This window comes from Stigmatopora nigra, chromosome 14, assembly GCF_051989575.1.
Source record: "Stigmatopora nigra isolate UIUO_SnigA chromosome 14, RoL_Snig_1.1, whole genome shotgun sequence".
Classification (NCBI taxonomy): Eukaryota; Metazoa; Chordata; class Actinopteri; order Syngnathiformes; family Syngnathidae; genus Stigmatopora; species Stigmatopora nigra.
In genome coordinates this window covers 754,369-779,609 of record NC_135521.1, presented here as the reverse complement: position 1 = coordinate 779,609, position 25,241 = coordinate 754,369, and the positions used below count along the sequence as shown (strand labels likewise).

At 45.5% G+C, this 25,241-nt stretch overlaps 2 protein-coding genes across 8 annotated transcripts in view; both read right to left on the bottom strand.

The window, feature by feature from the left end:
• The window catches only part of LOC144207605 (protocadherin beta-14-like), a 56,288-nt gene that overhangs the window by 18,455 nt on the left and 12,592 nt on the right, over positions 1 to 25,241 (bottom strand). Inside the window, exon 1 of one of the 2 annotated variants that reach the window (XM_077733207.1) lies at positions 3,189 to 6,160. The exons of the other annotated variant lie outside the window; for it this stretch is intronic. Within the exon in view, the coding sequence (XP_077589333.1) occupies positions 3,189 to 5,582 (2,394 nt within the window). The 5' untranslated portion in view covers positions 5,583 to 6,160. Of the gene's footprint in view, positions 1 to 3,188; positions 6,161 to 25,241 lie in introns of those variants that run through there. 2 annotated transcript variants of the gene reach the window in all.
• Positions 1 to 25,241, bottom strand: part of LOC144207602 (protocadherin alpha-C2-like) — an 89,913-nt gene that overhangs the window by 58,700 nt on the left and 5,972 nt on the right. Inside the window, exon 1 of one of the 6 annotated variants that reach the window (XM_077733203.1) lies at positions 22,547 to 25,039. The exons of 2 other annotated variants lie outside the window; for them this stretch is intronic. In XM_077733203.1, the coding sequence (XP_077589329.1) occupies positions 22,547 to 24,874 (2,328 nt within the window). In that variant the 5' untranslated portion in view covers positions 24,875 to 25,039. Of the gene's footprint in view, positions 1 to 2; positions 3,161 to 6,204; positions 8,685 to 19,299; positions 21,798 to 22,546; positions 25,040 to 25,241 lie in introns of those variants that run through there. 3 more of the 6 variants (XM_077733206.1, XM_077733201.1, XM_077733199.1) reach the window with 3 other exon arrangements.

The following is a 25,241-nucleotide window of genomic DNA, read 5'->3' as shown; positions in this document are numbered from 1 at the left end:
ACCTCCCCAGAAGTTTGTCTCCTATCAGGGAGTACAAGAGTGTTGGCTTGGCTTCCGGGAACGATAGTAGAACCGATGCTCATCCGGGGTCCCACCAGCATGTAGCGTTTTTCCCCCGATCGGTACTGGATGCTGTGGCAGAGGGTGCCGTCGTAGTTGGCCTCCTGGAGGTACTTGGACGTGTACTCCGTGGACTTGGAGCACTGCATGGCGATCAGCACGATGATGCTGATGACAAAGAGCAGCGAGACCGAGCCCAAGGTGATCATCAGGTAGAACGTCATACTGTCCTCCTCCGGGTCCAATTTGGCCGAACTTTTGACGTCGGAAGCCGCAAAGGCTTCTTTGGGCTCCACCAGTTTTACGGTCACTGTGGCCGTGGCCGAGAGCGAGACGTTGCCGTTGTCTTTGACCACCACCAGCAGGCGATGCTCAGCCTCGTCCTTCTCCGTCAAGGAGCGAAGAGTCCTGATCTGGCCCGTGTAGCGGTCCAGCGTAAATAGACTGTGGTCCGTGACTTGGCCAAAGGAGAAGAGCAGCCAGCCATTGTAGCCTATGTCTGCGTCATAAGCCCTGACTTTGGTCACCAGGTCTCCAGACTTTAAGTTACGGGGAATCTCCTCCAAACCCTCGGCAGAACCGTTGGAGCTGACGGGATGCAGGATGACGGGAGCGTTGTCATTCTGATCCAGAATGAAGACCTTGACCGTCACATTGTTGCTCAGTGGAGGACTTCCACCATCCGTGGCCACCACTTGGAAATGGAAATTTTTCAGAGTCTCAAAGTCAAAACTTTTTAGTGCCACAATTTGTCCTGTTTCAGAATTAATATTGAGAAATGATGCATGGCCGCTATCCTTGTTGTTTCTCAAAATGTGATAAGAAATGACTGCATTTTCTCCCTCATCGGAGTCATAAGCCTTAACTGAAAACATGGAATCACCCGGTTTGTTATTTTCACTCATGTAGAAAGAGTATGGACTAGATAGAAATTTGGGACTGTTGTCATTTATATCAGACACCAAAATACTGATCATCTGTTTGGACGTGAGCGCCGGCTCACCCGAATCTTTTGCCACGATTGTTACATCATACGTGGATTTCTTTTCTCTGTCGAGCTGCGACTTGGTCACCAGAGCAAACAAGTTATCCTGCATGGATTCAGTCAACACAAAAGGAGATTCCTCAGAAACATGGCTGATTATTTTTCCATTCAGCCCAGAGTCTAAATCCGTCACACTGAGGAGGGCCACCGTGGTTCCGGGTCTGGAGTCCTCAGAAACTGCACGGGACAGCGACGTCACTTCTATCTCCGGACGGTTATCGTTCATGTCTATGATTTTTATAATGACACTTTTATCAGTTTTCAGTGGAACGTTTCCTTTGTCTGAAGCTTGAATGTCAATATCATAACTGTCTTGTTCCTCAAAATCCACATTGCCGCTCACGATAATCTCGCCGGTGATAGAATCTATTCGAAATAACTGTCTGATTTTATCTTTGACCTCGCTTCCAAAGGAATAGACCACCTCCCCGTTGGCACCGGAATCTGAATCCGTGGCGTTGACTTGAATGACTGTCGTGCCCAAGGGCGTGTTTTCTTGCAATGTGGCAGAATATGTGTCCTGAGTGAAGGCCGGCATATTGTCGTTGACATCCAGAACCTCCACAAGGATTTCGTATGAACCGGTTTTTGGAGGCGTGCCCCCATCAATGGCTGTCAGCACCAGTTTGTGGATCCTTTTACTTTCTCTATCCAGCTGCTTGTGCAAGTGCAAAATTGGTGTTTTGCCGTCCCGGCCTCTGTCCTTAACTTCCAAGCGGAAGTGGTCGTTTTGGCTGATTTTGTACTGTTGGACCGAGTTAATCCCTCCATCCGGGTCGTATGCATTTTGCAATTGGAATTTAGAACCAGGCAAAGCAGACTCACTTATTTCCAGTCTTTTTGTCTTTTCTGGAAACGTGGGGGCGTGGTCGTTTAAATCCAATATTTCCACCGTGATGTGATGCACCTCTAGAGGGTTGTCAAGGACCGTTTTGATCTGAATCAAACACGCCTTGCTCTCCTTGCACACCTCCTCGCGATCAATTCGAGCGTTTGCGTAAAGGGCCCCGTCCTCCTCGTTTACCTTAAACAGGCGTTCCACACTCGAGCTGGACATTATGCGGAATCCCCTCTTCCTAATGGAAGCCGGATCTAGTCCCAAATCCTTGGCGAGGTTCCCCACAAAAGCCCCATCGCTGAGCTCCTCGGAGATGGAATATCTGAGCTGCGCGGAAACGGCAGCGACACAGACAAACAAAGGCAAAAAGACGCCGAGCGAATGAGGCCGGTGGTGCATCGCACTGCTCCCTCTTTGTTCCATGGTTCCTCGCAGGAACAGAAATCCAAGCTTGTTCACAATGTACCCCCTTTACGAGAAGGTTTTGTCCATTGCACTAAGACGGTTACACTCACAACTCCACTGTCCAGTTTTCAATATACTAGAGAAGGCAAAACAAATTGTCAACGATCAGCACCGGTCTGTCATCTGAATCGTTGAGACCGGCGAGGCTGACTAATGAATGGGCGGGCTCTTCAACTGCGCAGAAAACGTCAAATGCCTTATATGGTCAGATACTGCCACCACGTGTATGAAAAGGATAATGTCGTTTTCATCATAAGATCACAAAAACCCTGCAAATGCTAACAAGCTTGTTTTATAATAAACCTAAAAGAAATGTCAACAAATTAGGCCTGAATAGTACATTCTCCTGCAAGATGATGGGACACTGAACCAGTGAACCAGTTAAAATCATGTGTAAATATCATAGGAAGAAACAGATTAAAATCTCCTTAACTAAGTATAAAGGTACTACTCATACTAAGGTAAATCTAGGTCTAACTGTATATTTGTGTTTCCCAACACACGTGTGGAATGTAGAGCAGAAACCACCAATTTCCAGCACCAAGGACAGCACCCCCGAGAAGCCGCTGTTCTTTTCCCATTATTGTGACATAGTGAAAGCTACTCTATTCAAGTTGCTGTCCATTATTTTTCCCTGACATACACTTAGTAGGAGGAATTACATTGTAAACCCCACTCAAAACCAATTAATGTAGCATGCCCTGAGAGTCTACCAAAGTGAGTTCACACTGCACATAGACACTCACCGTTTCAAATATTAAAATTAGCACTATTCCTTACCTCGCCCAAAGCGTGTCTTCTATCAGGGAGTACAAGAGTGTTGGCTTGACTTCCAGGAACGATAGTAGAACCGATACTCATCCGGGGTCCCACCAGCATGTAGCGTTTTTCCCCCGATCGGTACTGGATGCTGTGGCATAGCGTCCCGTCATAGTTGGCCTCCTGGAGGTATTTGGACGTGTATTCGGTGGACTTGGAGCACTGCATGGCGATCAGTACAATGATGCTGATGACAAAGAGCAGAGAGACCGAACCCAAGGTGATCATCAGGTAGAACGTCATACTGTCCTCCTCAGGGTCCGCGTTGGTGGAACTCTTGACGTCGGAAGCCGCAAAGGCTTCTTTGGGCTCCACCAGTTTGACCGTCACTGTGGCCGTGGCCGAGAGAGAGACGTTGCCATTGTCTTTGACCACCACCAGCAGGCGATGCTCCGCCTCGTCCTTCTCCGTCAAGGAGCGGAGCGTCCTGATCTGGCCCGTGTAGCGATCCAGAGTAAACAGACTATGGTCTGTCACTTGGCCGAATGAGAAGAGCAGCCAGCCGTTGTAGCCGATGTCTGCGTCATATGCTCTGACTTTGGTCACCAAGTCTCCAGACTTTAAATTGCGAGGAATCTCCACCACACCTTCTGCAGAACCGTTGGAGCTGACAGGATGAAGGATGACGGGAGCGTTGTCATTCTGATCCAGAATGAAGACCTTGACTGTCACATTGCTGCTCAGTGGAGGACTTCCCCCATCTGTTGCCACCACTTGGAAGCGGAAACTTTTGACAGTCTCAAAGTCAAAACTTTTCAGTGCTGTTATATCTCCATTTTCAGTATTGATATTCATCAGAGATGTTGGGGCACTGTCTTTTTCAATTGGAACAATTTTATATTGAATCACTGCATTTTCATTCAAGTCGTTATCAGTCGCCCTTACGTAGAAGACTGACGCTCCGGCCATATTGTTTTCCAACAGGTAAAAATTGAAGGGGCTTTGGTCAAAATGGGGTTTGTTGTCATTTACATCCGACACCTCAACTTCAAATGTCTTGACGCTAGATAAAGGCGGATCGCCACAATCGCTAGCTTTAATAGTTATTTGATAATGAGAAAGCTCCTCTCGATCCAAAAATCCTTTTGTGGCAACCGAGTAAGTGTTCTCCTTATAGGAAGGTTTTAATTGAAAAGGTACATCGTTAGTAATGTGCACATTTATTTGCCCATTTGCACCAGAGTCTTTGTCCGAAACACTAATGAGGGAAATAACCGTCCCGGGCTTCGAATCCTCCGACACTTTATTGGACAACGATGTCAATTCAATTACTGGGGGATTATCATTGACATCTTTAATTTTTACAATCACTCGACACCTGCTGGTGAGTGGAGGCGTTCCTTTATCAGAGGCCTCAATTTCTATTCTATAAATCTCGGACTCCTCAAAATCCACAGGCCGCTTCAACTTAATTTGGCCACTCAGACTATCGATTTGGAAAATGTCAGACACTTTGCTTGTCATAGTCTTACTCAGGCTGTATTCTATTTCACTATTAGTTCCTTGGTCCGGATCGGTCGCATTTACACGTGCTACAACGATGCCTGCCGATACATTTTCAACTAAATCAACATTGTACTTGTCTTGACTAAACATAGGTCGGTTATCGTTATTGTCCAACACAATAATGGTCACATTAAGTGTGCTGGACTTTTGAGGCTTCCCCCCATCCAATGCCGTGACAAAAAAGGAGTGCTTATCTTTCTGCTCACGATCCAATGACTTTTTCAGGACCAAAGACGGCATGTTTTCGTCATCGCTCTGCACTATATCCAGTTCAAAATGTTCATTGGCCGTCAGCATGTAGGTGCCCACCGAATTGGTGCCGGCGTCGGGATCGGTGGCTGCGTGCAGCTGGAATCGCGTGCCTGGAGCAGAATGTTCGGCTATTTTAAAGATCTGCTTCCTCTCCGAGAAGACGGGACTGTGGTCATTGACATCCGTGATTTCCACCAGCACGTAATGCACCTCGAGAGGATTCTCCAGCAGGATCTTGAGCTCCATCAAGCACGCGCCACCACCCTGACAAAGCTCTTCCCGGTCAATTTTGCGTCGGACCTGCAGGGCCCCGCTGTCGGCGTTCACCTCGAAATAGGCCTCAGAAGATCCCGACACCACCCGGAAATGCCTGGCCCCCAGCGAGCTCCTTTCCAGTCCTAAGTCCTTGGCCAGATGGCCGACCACGGTTCCGGTGGGCATCTCCTCGGGAAGAGAGTAGCGCAGCTCTGCCCGAGTCCACTCCCAGAAAAACAACAGCAAAAAGGAATGCAGGAAAAAGGACCCACAAATCCTCCTTTGAGTAACCCCCTTTTCCACCATTCTTATTTCCAAAAGACGAGGCTCCAGAATCCACATCCGAATAAATATGGACTCAAAAGCCTCACCGCGGTGAACACCGTGATCAGCTATCCCAACGAACGCCGGAACAAATGAATGCTCTCTGCCCAGACAGACAAAAGCCCAGAGGAGGAGAAGGATGCTCGCCTTGCCTTTCTGGTCTCACAGCGACATCTAGAGGAAATTGGAACTAAGGGTTTAGGTTGCTTAACTGATCATGCATACTGTTTATGCTTGCTAGTAAGGACCGAGTTGAAATGAGTCGAGAAGGTGGACTACAGCCTGAAGCTATTGTCTGTCAAAGTCCTGCAGAAGTACAATTTCACTTCTCTAATGTACATTTGCTCTAAATGCAATTTGCAATAAGGAGATGTTGGCATTTAAGCACCATGGAAATTTGCACCGTCCCATCCCCTTCCATCTCATTTATATATTTTATTTACATGGGGCAACCAAGGGCATACTGAGAAAAAAATGGTTTGCTACAGTAATGTTGATGCTTAACTTATATACTATAACGGAAACAAGTTTATTCCAAAGACATCCAACCAAGCTTCAATGAAAGGGAGATAACTCATGGCAACTGAAAATTCCAGAAAACTGGACAGTATATAACAAGTATTGATTCTTAGCTTCTTACCTCCCCAGTGTGTCTTCTGTCAGGGAGTACCAGAGTGTTGGCTTGGCTTCCAGGAACTATAGTAGAACCGATACTCATCCGGGGTCCGACAAGCATGTAGCGTTTTTCCCCCGATCGGTATTGGATGCTGTGGCACAGCGTCCCATCGTAGTTGGCCTCCTGGAGGTACTTGGACGTGTACTCGGTGGACTTGGAGCACTGCATGGCGATCAGCACGATGATGCTGATGACAAAGAGCAGCGAGACCGATCCCAAGGTGATCATCAGATAGAACGTCATACTGTCCTCCTCCGGGTCCAATTTGGCCGAACTTTTGACGTCAGAGGCCGCAAAAGCTTCTTTGGGCTCCACCAGTTTGACCGTCACTGTGGCCGTGGCCGAGAGAGAGACATTGCCATTGTCTTTGACCACCACGAGTAGCCGATGCTCGGCCTCATCCTTCTCCGTTAAGGAGCGGAGCGTCCTGATCTGTCCCGTGTAGCGGTCCAGCGTAAACAGACTGTGGTCCGTCACTTGGCCGAATGAGAAGAGCAGCCAGCCATTGTAGCCTATGTCAGCGTCGTAGGCTCTGACTTTAGTCACCAGGTCTCCAGACTTTAAGTTGCGAGGAATCTCCTCCACCCCTTCGGCAGATCCGTTGGAGCTGACGGGATGTAATATAACGGGAGCATTGTCGTTCTGATCCAAAATGAAGACCTTGACTGTCACATTGCTGCTCAGTGGAGGACTTCCACCATCTGTGGCCACCACTTGGAAATTGAAACTCTTTAGCGTCTCAAAGTCAAAACTTTTGAGCGCTGATATTTGTCCATTTTCAGAGTTAATGTTTAAGAAAGAAACAATGTCATTTGTTTTGCCGGCTCTATGTATGTGATACGAAACAGCAGCATTTTGCTCCACATCTTTGTCCGACGCACTAACCGAAAATAAAGCCGCTCCCGCAATGTTGTTTTCTACAACATAAAACTCAGCAGAGCTTTGTCGAAAATCCGGTTTGTTGTCATTGACGTCGGAAACTTGGATGCTCAAAGTTTGAAATGCCGACAAGGGAGGCTCCCCACAATCGGTCGCCTTGATGATCAATTCATAAAATGAAATGTCTTCTCTATCCAAGAAAGTTTTGGTGACAACCGAGTACGTGTTTTCCTTATAAGATGGCTTCAGTTCAAAGGGTACATTATTAGCGATCTGAGAAATAATTTTGCCATTCACATCCGAGTCTTTATCCGTCACGCTAATAAGCGAAATCACAGTGCCGGGTTTGGAATCTTCAGACACCGTATTTGACACCGATGTAACTTGTATCCGCGGAGCGTTATCATTAACATCTCCTACCTTTATTATAATTCTACACTCTCCTGTCGAAGGAGGTGTGGCTTTGTCTGATGCCTCCACATCAAGCTCATGTAGATTATATTCTTCATAATCAATAGGTCCTTTCACACGAATCTCTCCAGTGATTTTATCTAATTCAAAGAGCTCATGCACGTGTCTACTTAGGGTTTTTGAAAAGGCGTATTCGATTTCCCCATTGATTCCTTCATCCGGATCCGATGCATTCAGTTTAAATATGGACGTGCCCGTTGGAATATTTTCCGGGATCACAACTTCATAAACGTCGTTACCAAACATGGGTCTGTTGTCATTGCTGTCGAGGACGACAATGGAGACGTTTAAAGTCCCCGAACGCGGGGGTTTGCCCCCATCCACGGCCGTGACGAGGAGCAAATGTCTGTCCTCCTGCTCCCGGTCCAAAGACTTCTTCAGCACCAGAAAAGGAACCTTCCCGGCGTCGCTTTGCCGTACATTGATCTCAAAATGCTCATTTGGAGTCAAGGCGTAGGCGCCGATGGAGTTGGCGCCGGCGTCCGGATCCCGGGCCGCGTGCAGCTGGAACCTCCTCCCCGGCAGAGTGTGCTCGGCTATCCGGAAGGTCTGCTCGGGTTGGGGGAAGACGGGAGAGTGGTCGTTGACGTCTACAATCTCCACCAGGGCGTAATGGATTTCCAGGGGGTTTTCCAGCAGGATTTTAAGCTCGCTAAGACAGGCGACGGCAGAGCCGCCCGCGCATAGCTCTTCCCTGTCAATGCGTCGACGCACGTAGAGAGCCCCGTCGTCCGGGTTGACCTGAAAAATAGCCTCCTCGGATCCCGACACCACGCGGAAACGTCGATCGCTCAAGCCGCTAATGTCGAGGCCCAGATCCTTGGCCAGGTTTCCCACCACGGTTCCGTCTTGAACCTCCTCTGGGATGGAGTATCTCAGCTGAGCCCAGACCCGCTCCCCCCACAAAGCAAGGGCAGCCAAGTAAAAGCAAAAACAAAAGCAAACCTGGTCCCGGCCGTTCCCCATGGTGCTCCAGCGCCAATTGAATCCCTGTTAATGGAGCGGCCACCTTTCGAATCGCGCGAGCAGCGACCCGGCGTACCGCAGTATTTGATCTGCTTAGCTCTCTCTCCGCTCCATCCAGACAAAGAACTAGTGAGGCAGGCGGGCGGATAGACAGACGGTGATCGACGCCGTTTGCGTTCTCGTGATGTGATAGTGTGTTGGGTTTATTCTGTTTTATTATTATAATAGTTATATTAATTCATTTCTTTATTAAATCAATCTCTTTCTTTTCTTTGTATTAATTCATTACTTTGTTAAATCATTCTCTTTCTGTTTTTCAAAAGTCTTAAGGTCACGCCAAGTCATCTTTAACCTAGACAGCCTGTTCCAGGATGGTTATACAAACAATCCACCCAATCTCAGTCCTTGAGATTTGGTGGGCCCTTGGTGACGAGGACAGGGCTATTCGGACAATAACAAGAATATTGTTATCGTTATGTAACCGTACACTTCGGGTTTTTCTGTATGTAACGATTATATGATTATGATTATATTATATGATTCTTAGGTCAAGGAGGTTGTATAATTACTCTAATCTAAATGTTGTTAGGTCTAGTCCCTGTTTTTGTTATTAGTAAAATACCTTGATTGTTATTGTAGTCCCAGATGTTGTTTTTACTCATACGTGATGGAATGATCAACAACTCTGTAACTTGTGACCATAAGAATAGGACGAAAATGTCTATTCGAGGAGACGTTCGGAAGTCGTACGGTGACGCTTGCTGTAACTCTCCCTTCCGGAAGCTTTTTATCTGATTGTATCCATTTCTATTTAATTAAATGTCAATAATTGAATAAGATGTCTTCCTGCAGTTATTGATAATTACGGACGAAGGTAATTATTAATGAACCTGACATTTGGTCCTTCGGAGCTTTGGAGGTCAATATACCGACGCGGGAACCCAGGCGCTGCTGACCGACATCTGGATTAAGACCGTGCACGGCGTCTTCAATACCCTTTTCCAGGGCCGGAGTTTTTCGACGGGGGCGCCTGGATTCTCGGCGGTTGAAGACTTTTCCTGCTGGAGGGAGACATCTAATGGATCTCGGGTAAGTCCACATTAATGTCTGCATGTTGTGAAGGTGTTTACAAATGCGTTAAAGGGACATTGTATGTGAGGCCCATTGTTGGGCTGGTTTCGCGTCCTGGGTGACGGCGATAAAACCCTGTGTTTATACTAGTCAATGGCAGGTACGGTGGGGCACTTTGCTGGAAAGTGTCCTGTGTCTCAGGGGTAGGCACGAATATATTGTACGAGGTACAATATTGGGGCCGGGGAGTGTCCTGTGTCTAAAGGGTAGGCACGAATATACGTTGTATGGTGTTTGTGTGTTTTCTGCAGTAAAATTAGGAAAGGCCTAGGAGATACAGTCGATACAGTCGAATAGATAATAATAACATTAATAATAATTATAAATAATAGAGTTAACTGTGTGAGGCACACGAACTCACTACAAAAAAAAAATAGAAGTAAAATATGGGAAACAAGTGTAACAAGGCGGGTTTGGATGACGATCCAAAAATATGTCTAGCTTGTAAGGATTGGAAATTTGTGGAAAGACAAAGCGCTTCAAAAGTTAAACATTTAAATAAATGGATAAAAAATTATGGGTTTGCTGGCCAGCTTGATTTACAAAAAATTTTTGAATTACAAGATAAAATACGCGCTAAACATAAAGGGGACCTAAGGAAAATGGAGAAGGATGGTTATAATGACACCTATTTTTGGTTTTTAATGGCGAAAAAACGTTGTGATGGGAATGCCAAAAATGCTGATAAAGGTGGGGCTGGAAGCACAGAACAGGCTGTGTTTTTCCAAAGAAAAGAGGATTCTGAGACGGGCCCGGTGGGTAAGAAACGGGACGTGAAAAAAGAGGAAACCAATGAGCAATTGTCGGGGGAGGTTGGGGGGGTACGGTCAACAAATCCGTTTGTACCCTTTCCAACAGATGCACAAGACCGTTTGACCAGGTCGGGGGGATCCGTGGGGGAATGGTCAAAAACATTGGGACAAACGCTATCACCGCCTGAAAAGCCGCTAATGAATAACATGGTGCTTGAACAATTCCCCATGATCGAGGTTGCTAACCCTAATGTGGAAAGTGACCAACCCCGGGTTATTTTGGTACATAGAACCTGGACTCAGGACGACGTGAAAAAAGCCGTAGACGGCGTCACGTCGTACAAAATAGATGTGGGGGAATTTGTCGTGCAGATGGAAGATATTAGACGGTCATATCACTTAAATGGAGTAGAAACGCAGCAGATTTGGATGGCCGCGTTAAAAGGTGATTGGCATGCTATTAGAGGAGATTGGGATCCAAAATCAAAGTGTGGATCATTAACTCATGATAGCCGTGAATTGGAAATAAGAGTGCGTGAGCTGATAGAGCGTGCCACGAAAAAATTTAAAACAAAAGCAAATTATACTGCGATTGGTAGAGCTAAACAAAAAGATAATGAGGCTTTTGATGAATATTTAATCAGGATGTCTGCTTGTTTTAAAGTCAACAGTGGCATTCCTGAGGATAACACGGTGGGCAGCCTTTATCAAGAGCAACTAAAAAATGTGTTACACGCTAATTCGAATCATGCCCTCCGAGAATGGATTGAGAAATATTGGGTAGATAGGCCCACGGGTACGCTTGACCAATACGTAAATCAAGCGTTGCATGCAGAAGGGGTGCTAAAGAAAAAAGGTAAAAAACATGGGGGGCCGTCCTCTGCGGGGGAAGAAATGTTTTATCAAGAAAGAGAAGAAGGGCATAAAAAATTTAACAAAATTAACTGGAAAAAAGATGGGGGTAAGTTAAATAAATATCGGACACTTAAAAGTAATGTATGCTGGATTTGTGGGAGAACTGGGCACATTTCGCGGGATTGCCCAGACAACAGAGCCTCTAGGGCTGGGACTCAATCAGCAAGGCCTGGCGTGGGGCCAGGGCCCAGTGGGACAACTGGTGGGGTCCAGTCTAGGGGAGTGGAGCTAAATTTAGCGGAAATACTGACACTTGATTCGATTAAACCTGAAATTACATTGTTTGTGAATGGGGTACGTTTAACCTTTTTGTGTGATACTGGAGCTTGTAAAACTGCAATTACACAGGATGTTCCGGGAATTAAATTCATGAAAGATAAGGTTTATGTGGCGACAGCTGATGGACAGGTTGCTACTGCTTCAGAGACGTTTCCGGTTTGGATAAGGGATCCGGAAGGGGAAACATGTAAAATGTCGGTGTTAGTGGTAAAAGAGTGTCCTGTCAATTTACTGGGTAGGGATGGACTATTACAATTGGGATTGGCGTTAGTACCCTCCGCTAGTGGAAATATGGTGGTTAAAAGGCGAAAGGAAATTAATTGTGGCCAATTAAATGTTTTGCATGTAGAGCAACCTGCTTTCTTTTACTTTACTCTGGATGTGTCTAATAATACGCCGGCTTGTGTGGGAAACAGTTTGTTATCTACAGCTGCTAGTTTGATTGAGACGCGGCAGAGTGTGGCGAGCGTAAACTCCCTCCATGTTATAATGTGGTACAAAATGACGGAGGGGCCTGACGAAATTTATGAAAACAAATTGAGACGAGTCACGCCGTCTGAAATTAAATTGGAATATATGTACACGGACGGAATTTCTACAGTTGTGGCAGGGGTTGAGTTGTCAAGGGAATATAAGATTCTTTTTCTCGAGTGGGGAACTCCACACATTGTATTATGCAAGCCACATAATCAGGGAAAGGAGGTGATACGTGACTTTATACAAACAGCCCGCGAGACGAGTGATTGGATAATGTTGGATACAGGTCTTGAGTATAGCGAAAGTACGGAAACATACAGAAAGGCAGTGTTTCAGACGGTGGGGGTGAATGTGAATGTGGGAATTTACCTGCTTTGACAATCACAAACAACTAGGGAAGTATATCTATTATCGGAAGAGGAGGAGGAGTTGTTAGCAACAGTTCCTCCTGAAATATGGTCAAAAGGACCTTCCGATGTAGGGCTCGTTAAAGGGGTTATACCTGTAGTAATTAGACCAAAAAGTGAATTTAGGCCATGTATACGACAATATCCACTAAAACCTGATGCCTTAAAAGGAATAAGTCCGGTAATTGAAGATTTGTTAAAGGCGGGAGTGATAATTGAATGTGATGATTCACCTTGTAATTCCCCAATTTTTCCAGTAAAAAAGGCGGCTCCTTCTGTGGGATGGAGAATGGTTCAGGATTTACAAGCGGTAAACTCTGCAGTAATTCAACGCGCGCCGTGTGTGCCAGATCCACACACACTTCTGAATAATTTGGATCCAGAGGCAGCATTTTTTACGGTAATTGACATAAGTAATGCTTTTTTCTCCATCCCATTAGATCGAGATAGTCAATATTGGTTTGCGTTTACGTTCGGTAGGAAAAAATATACTTTTACAAGATTACCACAAGGATACTGTGAAAGCCCCACGATATATTCACAGATAATGAGTAGCAGTGTAGCAAGATTCCAGCCACCGGGGGGCAGCCAGATTATTGTGTATGTGGATGATGTGCTTGTGGCGTCGCCTAGTGTGGAAGTGTGTAAAAAGGACACTGTAACATTGATAAGGCACCTGGCGTCGGAGGGCCACAAAATAAGCAGAAATAAATTGCAGTTTTGTAAAGAACAAGTGAAATATTTGGGACATAATCTGGTGAAAGGTGGGAAAAAGATTTTGGATGACAGAAAGAGGGTGGTGTTGGAAGCACCCAAGCCGCTAACTAAAAGACAAATCATGTCATTTTTGGGTCTTACTAATTACTGCAGGGCGTGGGTTCCAAATTATGCAGAAATTGTTTCCCCCCTTTCTAAATTAATGAATGAAGAGGGGTTAAAAATGAACTCGGCTCTGAATTGGACGGCAGAGGCTGAGAATGCGTTTTGTACAATAAAACAGATGCTAGTTACTAGTGGGATTTTGGCGTTACCAAATTATAATAAACCCTTTGTACAAATGGTGGACTGTAGAGGAGAGTACATGACGTCTGTTTTAACTCAGGATTTCGGAGGGAAATTGAGGCCTGTTGCATATTTTTCAACCAGATTAGATAAGGTGGCCTGCGCGCTACCTCACTGTGTGCGAGCAGTTGTGGCTGCTTCCATGGCAGTAGAGAGCAGCGCCACAATAGTACTTTTTCATTCTTTAACCCTTAGGGTGCCGCATGCAGTGGCTGCACTGTTATTACAGACTAATATGAAATTTTTGTCCCCTGCCAGGCATTTGTCTTGCATAGCCATTTTACTTTCACAACCGCATCTCACACTCGAGAGGTGCGTCAAAATTAACCCAGCTACTTTGTTGCCAATTCCAGGGGATGGGGAACGGCATGATTGCCAAACATTAGCTGAAGAGGCTACAAGGTGTAGGAAAGATTTGAAAGATCAACCGCTAGACAGCGGTGAAGTCCTATTTGTTGATGGTTCTGCCAGGATAGATGAAATGGGAAAATTAAGGGCAGGGTATGCGGTTGTCACCGCGACTAAAGTTTTAAAAGCAGAACCATTGCCGCCAAATTACTCAGCACAAGCAGCAGAATTGGTTGCGTTAAGGGAAGCATGCATTTTGATGACCAACGGTGTTGTTACGATTTACACTGATAGTCAATATGCGTACTCGTCGTGCCATGTTTTTGCTAGCTATTGGGCAAATAGGGGCATGGTTTCGTCTACGGGTAAAGCAGTGACTCATGCCAAATTATTGCAACAACTGATAGCCGCAGTTCAGCTTCCAAAACAAATCGCTGTTTGTAAATGTGCGGCACACACTTCAAAAAAGGATCAGGTTTCCCTGGGAAATGCCTTTGCTGATAAGACAGCGAAGGAAGCTGCGGGGAGACCCTTTATTGGGATGATTGACTCTGTATATAAAAACAATATACTATCGGAAGACATTTTAGCAAAAATGCAGATACAGAGTCCACAATTGGAATTTAAAAAATGGATTGACAATGGGGCAAAATTAAAAGATGGGGTTTATACCAGTATCGAGGGGAAGCCAATCTTACCAAAAAACTTGTTTAGATGGGCTGCTATATTGAGTCATGGGAAGTCACATGTCTCAACAGGGGGGATGGTGGCCTTAGTACAACGCCACTACAAGACGTACGGTTTTAATTTATACGCAAAACATTTCTGTAGAGCATGTTTGATTTGTGCTCGGCATAATTCCCAAGGGGCCGTACGGCCAAAACGCGGACAATTCCCAAAAGCTACATATCCATTTCAAAATATACATATGGATTTTATTGAATTAAGTAAGAGTGCAGGGAAAAAATATTGTTTAGTCATTGTAGATGCCTTTTCAAAATGGGTTGAGATTTTCCCAGCAAAAACCGCGGATGCTTTAACAGTAGCAAAGGCATTATGTAAGGATATAATTCCAAGATATGGAATACCAGAAACCATCTATAGTGATAATGGTACTCATTTTGTTAATAAAATAATTGAAGGAATTGGCACTAGGTTCCATATTTCGCTGCGAAATCATTGCGCATACCATCCACAATCAGCTGGCCTTGTTGAAAGAATGAATGGAACCATAAAAAATAGACTAAAAAAATGCATGGAAGAAACAAAAAGGCCATGGACAGAATGCATTGATTTAGTAAAATTATATATTAACATCACGGCTTCAAATGGATTAACCCCATATGAAGTCCTGTTCGGTAGACCCTACAAATTACCATTATTCACTACACAATGGGAATTAGATGATGAGGCAAATTTAGCAGACTACATGCGAAAATCTTTAGAAAAGCGCACCGAACTTAAGTTACCAGAGGGAGATTTTGCTTCTCAACAGGAAACGGACGAAGCGACAGTGGTTCCTGGAGACTGGGTGCTGATACGCAGCATTAAAAAGAAACACTGGAGCGACGCCAAGTGGGAAGGTCCATACCAAGTGTTGCTGACCACCCCAACTGCTATCAAGATAGCTGAGAGAGCTACCTGGATCCATCTTTCCCACAGTAAGAGGGTTATCTCAATTGAAACGCTCCAAAGGAAAACTCTCCCAGAGAAACCAAAAGGTCATGTTAAAAACAAAAACAATCATTGCCCTTAGGGCAATGGGATTGATGTTTGTGATTCTATTCCCATCCACAGTAGGGCTGCTTTCTACAATTGGAGAAGGAGGAGGAGGCGTTTCAATCGAAGATACACCTTCTTACAAACGGGTAAAAAGGGAAGCTGTCCCTGGGAAAAAATTATACGACATGATAACACCCACCAAATCAAATTTACAAACGTGTTTCAAAGATATTGTTCCAAGGGAAAACGCACACACAATATTCTGTTTTCCAGAAAATAAGACCGCGGAAATCTACCTTTTCTGGGAGAAATTAACTTTAGAAACACGATTATCCCAAACAACATACAAGGGATCAGCCTATGGGGGAGGGTATGAGTGGTATATAACGGTTCAGTATGAGGATTGGGGGAGCCTTGTCGCAGAAACTGGTCAAGATTGGAAAACGTGGAGTACACAACCTTGCGCGAAAATCATCAGACCCCTGATAAAATTAACCCATACGTTGAAAGGATTAAAGATAGTGATCCAGACGGAAAAAATTAAATGTGGAAAAGGGCCTTGTCAAATGTATTTCCTAAGACCATGGGCAAGTGGGGAAGACATGTTTTTCAAATTCTACATTTGTGTCTCAACAGAAATAAAAACGCTTATGGATCTTGAGGGAGAAAATTTGGAGAAGGGGACGCCCGGTTCGGCCATAATCAGATTAAAAGGGAAAATGACCAGGGATGAGGAATTCATTACTGCGACAGGGGTTTCCCAAACATGGAATAATTGGTTACTGCTAATGGGAAGTACAGTTGGCGCTATAAATCAATCTTGTGTAGCATGTATGGGGCCTCGACCTCTTTTACGAATAATACCCGCGCAGATTACTTTTGATTGTGTAATAGAGGTAATGACAAAAAAAGATGTAAGTCCAAATTGTGAGAAGTGGAATAAGGTATACTCTGTTACAAAAGGAGAAAAGGAGATACCCACATTTTCAAAACATGTTGCCTTTAATCATTTTTCCTGCTTAAACCTTACAGGGCATGGTCTGAAGCTGGGGGCGATAAATGAGACGTGGTGTACCGGCGTTCTAAAAACAACTGCACCCCTAATATCACGATCTGACCTGTGGTGGTGGTGTGGTGGAGATAAAATATACGATTCCTGTCAAAACGCGGCAGGACTATGTGCTTTGGTCTCACTGCTCTTACCAGTGTCTGTTTTTCCATCCACAGTGGAGGAGATACAATTGGCGGCTCAAAATTCGGAGATGCTGAAGGGTCGACCCTCCCGACATCGTCGAGAGGCATGGAGGGAAGGAGATCCAACATACATTGATGCGATTGGCATCCCCCGGGGCGTACCAGATGAGTATAAGCTGGCTAATCAAATCGCAGCAGGTTGGGAGTCTATCTTCCTTCTAATCACCCCAAACAAAAATGTGGATAGAATAAATTACTTACATTACAATGTCCAAAAACTTGGAAATTATACTGAACAGGGATTTGTGGCCATAAAGGAGCAACTGGCAGCTACCAGTCTGATGGCGTTCCAGGATCGCATAGCGCTGGATATGATCCTTGCTGAAACAGGGGGCGTGTGTGCAATGTTTGGAAAAGAATGTTGCACCTTCATACCGAACAACACGTCACCCAGTGGATCTCTCACCAGGGCCATTACTGGCCTGCAAACACTGAACCGCAATATGCAAGAGCATTCTGGAGTAGATACGTCCGCATTGTCAGATTGGTGGGATAAGACCTTTGGAAAATATAAAGATTTGGCTACATCATTCATGGTGACTTTAGGCACAATTACCGCTATCCTAACATTGTGTGGGTGCTGTATTATCCCCTGTTTGCGCTCCTTGATAAGCCGACTTATAGCTACCGCAATTGCCCCTACAAATTCTAAAGTACATGAGATGTATCTTATGGGACGGCTTGGGGAAAACAGTGAGGTCCAGGAGTACGGTAAATCCGAGGACCAATTGGACGAATATAATTATGTTCTTTCTCTTTCAGACCAGCCATGGGAGTAAGGAGTAGGCGGGAAAAATCACAGTAACCCGACATTACCATTTAGTGATTACTAAGAAATGACTAATAACATACATATTATAAAAACGGGGGAATGTTGGGTTTATTCTGTTTTATTATTATAATAGTTATATTAATTCATTTCTTTATTAAATCAATCTCTTTCTTTTCTTTGTATTAATTCATTACTTTGTTAAATCATTCTCTTTCTGTTTTTCAAAAGTCTTAAGGTCACGCCAAGTCATCTTTAACCTAGACAGCCTGTTCCAGGATGGTTATACAAACAATCCACCCAATCTCAGTCCTTGAGATTTGGTGGGCCCTTGGTGACGAGGACAGGGCTATTCGGACAATAACAAGAATATTGTTATCGTTATGTAACCGTACACTTCGGGTTTTTCTGTATGTAACGATTATATGATTATGATTATATTATATGATTCTTAGGTCAAGGAGGTTGTATAATTACTCTAATCTAAATGTTGTTAGGTCTAGTCCCTGTTTTTGTTATTAGTAAAATACCTTGATTGTTATTGTAGTCCCAGATGTTGTTTTTACTCATACGTGATGGAATGATCAACAACTCTGTAACTTGTGACCATAAGAATAGGACGAAAATGTCTATTCGAGGAGACGTTCGGAAGTCGTACGGTGACGCTTGCTGTAACTCTCCCTTCCGGAAGCTTTTTATCTGATTGTATCCATTTCTATTTAATTAAATGTCAATAATTGAATAAGATGTCTTCCTGCAGTTATTGATAATTACGGACGAAGGTAATTATTAATGAACCTGACATAGTGACACCAAGAGGTAGCAAGCGAGTACTGATTTGGCATTTTACATCACTGGATTTAATAAAAGAAGAATTGTTCACACTCTCCATTCCATAAAGGAACCACAGGTCCCAAGTTATAAAGAAGAGCTGCAAAAACACTCAGTGTGTCAAAAGGCCAAGCTTTCCCTGAACATCCAAAACTTCAATTGTGGCAAACAACAGACAAAAACCATGTCTTCACCAAGCCCTAATTCACAGTATGACTGGCGAGGTCTTCTTTACGTATTTTAAGCTATGCACTGAAACATTTTTACTATTGGATAGATATACGGACCTAAGATTTTTCAAAGTCTAGAAAGGAACAGTCCTGCTAAATGTAAGCCTGATTGGTTAGAATAATATCACATGGAAAAAAAACATTGTAAAATGGGTGAATATTATGAATGAGTCAAGTATAGGTTAAGTTAACGGTAACACGAGTCCAAGTATACATGGGTTATGGTGAATGGTTGTTAATATTGGCAAGTATTTTGCATGTTCACTCTTGTAGTTACTAAATTACATTAAAAAATGAGTGAAAGTACAATGCAGGTGTTGCGAGAAGACTGACTGATATCCAAAATATGGAACCAGATAGAAGATTTCTTGCATAAAACTGAGATCAACAAGTACTAGACCCCTACACTAGATCAACTCCCTGAATGTTCCATACAACATGCATGCGAAAAGCCAGCAATCTTTTTTTCAAACACAACATTTTAGACCTTTTTGGAAAAGATATATCCCACCATAGCAGGTACAAGACACAACAGGGACAGAAACACATTAAACTTTCCCTCTTACCTCCCCAGTGTGTCTTCTGTCAGGGAGAACAAGAGTGTTGGCTTGGCTTCCGGGCACGATAGTAGAACCGATGCTCATCCGGGGTCCCACCAGCATGTAGCGTTTTTCCCCCGATCGGTACTGGATGCTGTGGCAGAGCGTCCCGTCGTAGTTGGCTTCCTGGAGGTATTTGGACGTGTACTCGGTGGACTTGGAGCACTGCATGGCGATCAGGACAATGATGCTGATGACAAAGAGCAGCGAGACCGAGCCCAAGGTGATCATCAGGTAGAACGTCATACTGTCCTCCTCCGGGTCCAATTTGGCCGAACTTTTGACGTCGGAGGCCGCAAAAGCTTCTTTGGGCTCCACCAGTTTGACGGTCACTGTGGCCGTGGCCGAGAGCGAGACGTTGCCATTGTCTTTGACCACCACCAGCAGGCGATGCTCGGCCTCGTCCTTCTCCGTCAAGGAGCGAAGAGTCCTGATCTGGCCCGTGTAGCGGTCCAGCGTAAACAGACTGTGGTCCGTCACTTGGCCGAATGAGAAGAGCAACCAGCCATTGTAGCCAATGTCGGCATCATAGGCCCTGACTTTAGTCACCAGGTCTCCAGACTTTAAGTTGCGGGGAATCTCCTCCAAACCCTCGGCAGAACCATTAGAGCTGAGGGGATGTAAAATGATGGGAGTGTTGTCGTTCTGATCCAAAATGAAAACCTTAACCGTCACGTTGCTGCTCAGTGGAGGACTTCCCCCATCCGTGGCCACCACTTGGAAGTGGAAACTTTTCAGCGTCTCAAAATCAAAACTTTTGAGCGCTGATATTTGTCCATTTTCCGAATTAATATTGAGGAAAGATGTGATGTCAGAATGGCCTCCTTGTCTCACGATATAATAAGAAATGGCTGCATTGTCACCCAAGTCCTTGTCAAAGGCACTCAGGGAAAATACAGAAGCGCCGGCTTCGTTGTTTTCCGTCAGGTAAAAGTGGAAGGGATTTTGCGGGAACTCTGGGATGTTGTCGTTGACGTCTTTGACCTGGATGTTCAAAGTTTGGAACGTGGAAAGCGGAGGTTCGCCGCAGTCCGTGGCCGTGATGGAAATGTCATAAGTGGATATTTTTTCTCGGTCCAACGCGTCTTTGGTCACTAAGGAATACATATTTTCCTTGAAGGACGGTTTCAACTCGAGTGGCACGTTTCCCGTCAGGCCGCAGATGACTTTGCCGTTTTGGCCCGAATCGACGTCCGTCACGCTGATGAGCGCGATGACGGTTCCTGGCTTTGCATCTTCGGGCACCGTGCTGGCGATGGAGGTCACCTCAATGTGGGGTTTGTTGTCATTGACGTCTCCGATCTTTATGATGACCCTGCAGTCTGTGGTCATGGGAGGCTGGCCTTTGTCCGAGGCCTGCACGTCCAACTTGAAAACCTCATTCGTCTCAAAATCAATTGGGCCTTTAACGCGGATTTCTCCCTGCTTTTTATCCAGACTAAAAAGATTGACAATTTTTGCACTCATGTCGCCTCCAAATTCATATTCCACCTCACCATTAGCTCCCTCGTCCAGGTCTGTGGCCTGCACTTTTATCACGGAAGTCCCCAAAGGAGCATTTTCTTGCAATTGAACGGAATATCCCTCTTTGGAAAAAATCGGTCTGTTGTCATTTATATCAAGAACACGTATGGTCACATTAAGGTTTGCTGATTTGGCAGGTATCCCTCCATCAATGGCAGACAAAATCAAGGTATGGTTAATTTTTTCTTCCCGGTCGAGCTGTTTTTGCAACACCAAAAATGGAATTTTGTCATCATCTCTATCTCGAATTTCGAGTTGGAAATGATTATTCTGGCTCAGTTTATAACGCTGGATTGAATTAATTCCGATATCGGGGTCTCTTGCACCTGGTAATTGGAATCGTGCACCAGATAACGTATTTTCTGCAATTTCTATTAACTTGCCCTTCTCCGTGAAGCTCGGAGCGTGGTCGTTGGCGTCCGTCACTTCCACGGAGACGTAGTGGATCTCCAGGGGGTTTTCCACCACGATTTTAAGATCCAGCAGACAGACGGCGTTGCTGTCGCACAGCCGCTCGCGATCCAGGCGTCGGTGCACGGAGAGAAGCCCATTGTTCTGATCGACCGCAAACAGCGCGTCCTGTGCGCCGGACACGATGCGAAAGCCCCTGCTCGCCAAAGCGCCCACGTCCAGGCCCAAATCCTTGGCCACATTGCCAACGACGGAGCCTACCTTCCCCTCCTCGGGAGTGGAATATTTCAGCTGAGCCCAAACCAGCTCCCCGGAACAAAGCAGGAGAAGCAAACGCACTGGTTTGATCCAAAACATGGTTATCCGTCTTCTTCCTTGATTCTCGTTTGACTCACAATGTAAGAGACCACTGTTGAATTCGTCCGGGGCTTTTGTCAAGGAATCCAAGGGTTCATTACCGAGAAATGCACTCGCTCGGGCTGTGAAAGCTCCCCATCCGGACTCGAGCGACTGCCGTCTTTGTAGTGCAACACTGACGCTTTTACAAGAGGGGGAAAATAGACTGAAAACCCATCTACGTTATAACACTGACATCTAGTGGACGAGGCCTTTCACCATTACTATACCAGTCAGTATTTGCACTGCAAAAATGAATACGTTTGAGAGCCCATCAAACTATATTGTGGTTATCATTGTAAAAGCAATCGCTTGAACACTCTCCAATATGGAAACAGGTGCTATATATGTGTTCTGTTGGGTAAAAACAAGAGATTGAGAAGCTGCTACACCCTGAAATGTGTGACAGAATGCTTCTGCTCGTGTTTTCAGCACCGTAGACAGCACCACAACCTGAAGACTCCTAAGCAGGTTTCACACAACTGGCTTTGGGTTAACTTCAGGGTGGGCCATACAGAACCATAAAAAAGCACAGTTACATTAGAACTGGAGGTATCTCCTTTTAAATATCATGTTTGGGTGGGGGGGGGGATTTTTGGCCATACTGTATCATGTATTACATACAAGACATCCATTATCATAAGGAACGTATCACCAATGCTAAGAAGAAATGCCAACAATCAAGCAGTATAGAAATGGGTACATGTATATGGTTGCAAAAAAATATCAGAAAGTATTAAAAAAATAAATGGTCGTACAGCACCACTATTTTTCCAATGTATGCCTTTCCTTCTTGTGTCATACAACAGATGAATCATTTTCTTTGACTATACTCTATTTTCATGTGAGGCTTAAACAAGTGAAAAAAGAGTTTATGGCTTACCTCGCCAGAAGTTTGCCGCCTATCAGGTAGAACCAATGTGTTAGCTTGGCTTCCAGGAACGATAGTAGAACCGATACTCATCCGGGGTCCGACCAGCATGTAGCGTTTTTCCCCCGATCGGTATTGGATGCTGTGGCACAGCGTCCCGTCGTAGTTGGCCTCCTGGAGGTACTTGGACGTGTACTCCGTGGACTTGGAGCACTGCATGGCGATCAGCACGATGATGCTGATGACAAAGAGCAGCGAGACGGAGCCCAAGGTGATCATCAGGTAAAATGTCATGCTGTCCTCCTCCTGGTCCACTTTGGCCGAACTTTTGACGTCAGAAGCCGCAAAAGCTTCTTTGGGCTCCACCAGTTTGACCGTCACTGTGGCCGTGGCCGAGAGAGAGACGTTGCCATTGTCTTTGACCACCACGAGTAGCCGATGCTCGGCCTCATCCTTCTCCGTCAAAGAGCGGAGCGTCCTAATCTGGCCCGTGTAGCGGTCCAGCGTAAATAGACTGTGGTCCGTCACTTGGCCGAATGAGAAGAGCAACCAGCCGTTGTAGCCTATGTCGGCATCGTAGGCCCTGACTTTGGTCACCAAGTCTCCAGCTTTTAAGTTGCGAGGTATCTCCTCCAAACCCTCAGCAGAACCGTTGGAGCTGACGGGATGCAAGATGACTGGCGCGTTGTCGTTCTGATCCAGAATGAAGACCTTGACTGTCACGTTGCTGCTTAGTGGAGGACTTCCCCCATCCGTGGCCACCACTTGGAAGTGGAAACTTTTCACAGTCTCAAAATCAAAACTTTTGAGCGCTGATATTTGTCCATTCTCAGAATTGATGTTTAGAAAAGACATGATATCATTGGATGGTCCCTCTCTCACAATGCTATATGAAATAGCCGCATTCTCATTTAAATCTTCATCAGTTGCACTCACCAAGAAAACGGAATTTCCAGCTACATTGTTCTCTGTGAGATAAAACTGAAGAGGGTTCTTTTCAAAGCGCGGTCTGTTATCATTCACGTCCGCAATGTGAATCTTGAGAGATTTGACCGTGGACAAGGGGGGCTCGCCACCGTCGCTGGCTTTTATGCTCATTTCATAATCAGACACCTTCTCTCTGTCCAAATGTGCTTTAGTCACCACTGAAAACACATTTTCTTTGTAGGACGGCTTCAATTCAAATGGGACATCATTTATTATGGTGCAAACAACTCTGCCATTTGGACCCGAGTCTTTATCCCTCACACTAATGAGGGAAATCACCGTCCCGAGCTTGGAGTCTTCCGACACTGTATTTGACAGCGAGGTCACGTCTATTTCGGGGACATTATCGTTTACGTCTCTTATCTTAATAATAACTCTGCACTCGCCTGTTAGGGGGGGCGTACCTCTGTCCGATGCCTCGATGTCCAACTTATAAACATCATTTTCCTCATAGTCCACCTTCCCGATGACTCGGAGGACTCCGGTGGATTTGTCCACTTGAAAAACATTGTAGACGTTTTTCTTCAATGTCTTGGCCAAACTGTATTCAATTTCCCCATTGGGGCCTTCATCTGGGTCCGTGCCGTTCAATTTAAACACGGAAGTGCCCATGGGAATATTCTCCGCTATGGTCATTTGATAAGTATCTTGACTAAACACGGGCCGATTGTCGTTGCTGTCGAGGACCACGACGGTCACGTTGAGCGTGGCCGATCTCGGCGGTCGCCCCCCGTCCACCGCCGTGACGAGTAGGCGGTGTTTGGCCTTCTGCTCCCGGTCCAAGGATTTCTTGAGCACCAGAAAAGGGATTTGATCCTCGTCGCTTTGGCGGAGATCCACCTCAAAATGTTCATTGGAGGTCAGAGCGTAGGCTCGGATGCCGTTGGTCCCGGCGTCGGGGTCGTGCGCGGCGTGCAGCTGGAAGCGCTTACCGGGCAGCGTCTGCTCGGCGATTTCAAATGTTTGCTCCTTCTCTATAAAAGTTGGCGAGTGGTCGTTGACGTCGCTGATTTCGACCACGACGTAGTGGATTTCTAAAGGGTTTTCCACAATGATTTTCAGCTCGGAGAGGCAGGCGCCGCTGCCCCGACAGCGCTCGTCTCTGTCTATCCTCTTGTGCACGTACAGCAGGCCGTTGTGCTGGTTCACCTCAAACAAAGACTCCTCGGACTCGGACACCACTCGGAAGCGCCGATCGGGCAGAGAGCCCACGTCCAAGCCCAGATCCTTGGCAATATTTCCCACCACCGTCCCGGCTTTCACCTCCTCGGGGATGCTGTAGCGGATTTCTGCCCGTGATGCTTCTGCCAGCAGCAGAAGCAGAAGCAAATGAAGATGACCACGCCCCGCCATCTCTTGACAGCAAGTAGACAAAATCCACGCAAGGATCCTTTTAAATCCGAGACATTTTACTCGAAATGCTGCTCCAGCAAAACGCAGCGACGTGACGAGCTCCAGCCTGAATGTTGCTCGCCCGAGGTCTAGTCAGGCTCAAACAAAGACCTGCAAAGCAGGGAAGCCATGCTCGCGATTTCTAATGTAACACTGACACCTAGAGGACCAACGGGCTCCCAACAGAACGTGCTAAATCATCATAAAACGACAACATGGGGATGTTTTAAAAACAAAGATGCTCTCCGACGACAGCACGTCCGATTTTACGATTTGACATCACCGCCAATGATGACTTAATTAGGCACCGTAATACAGAAAGAAACCC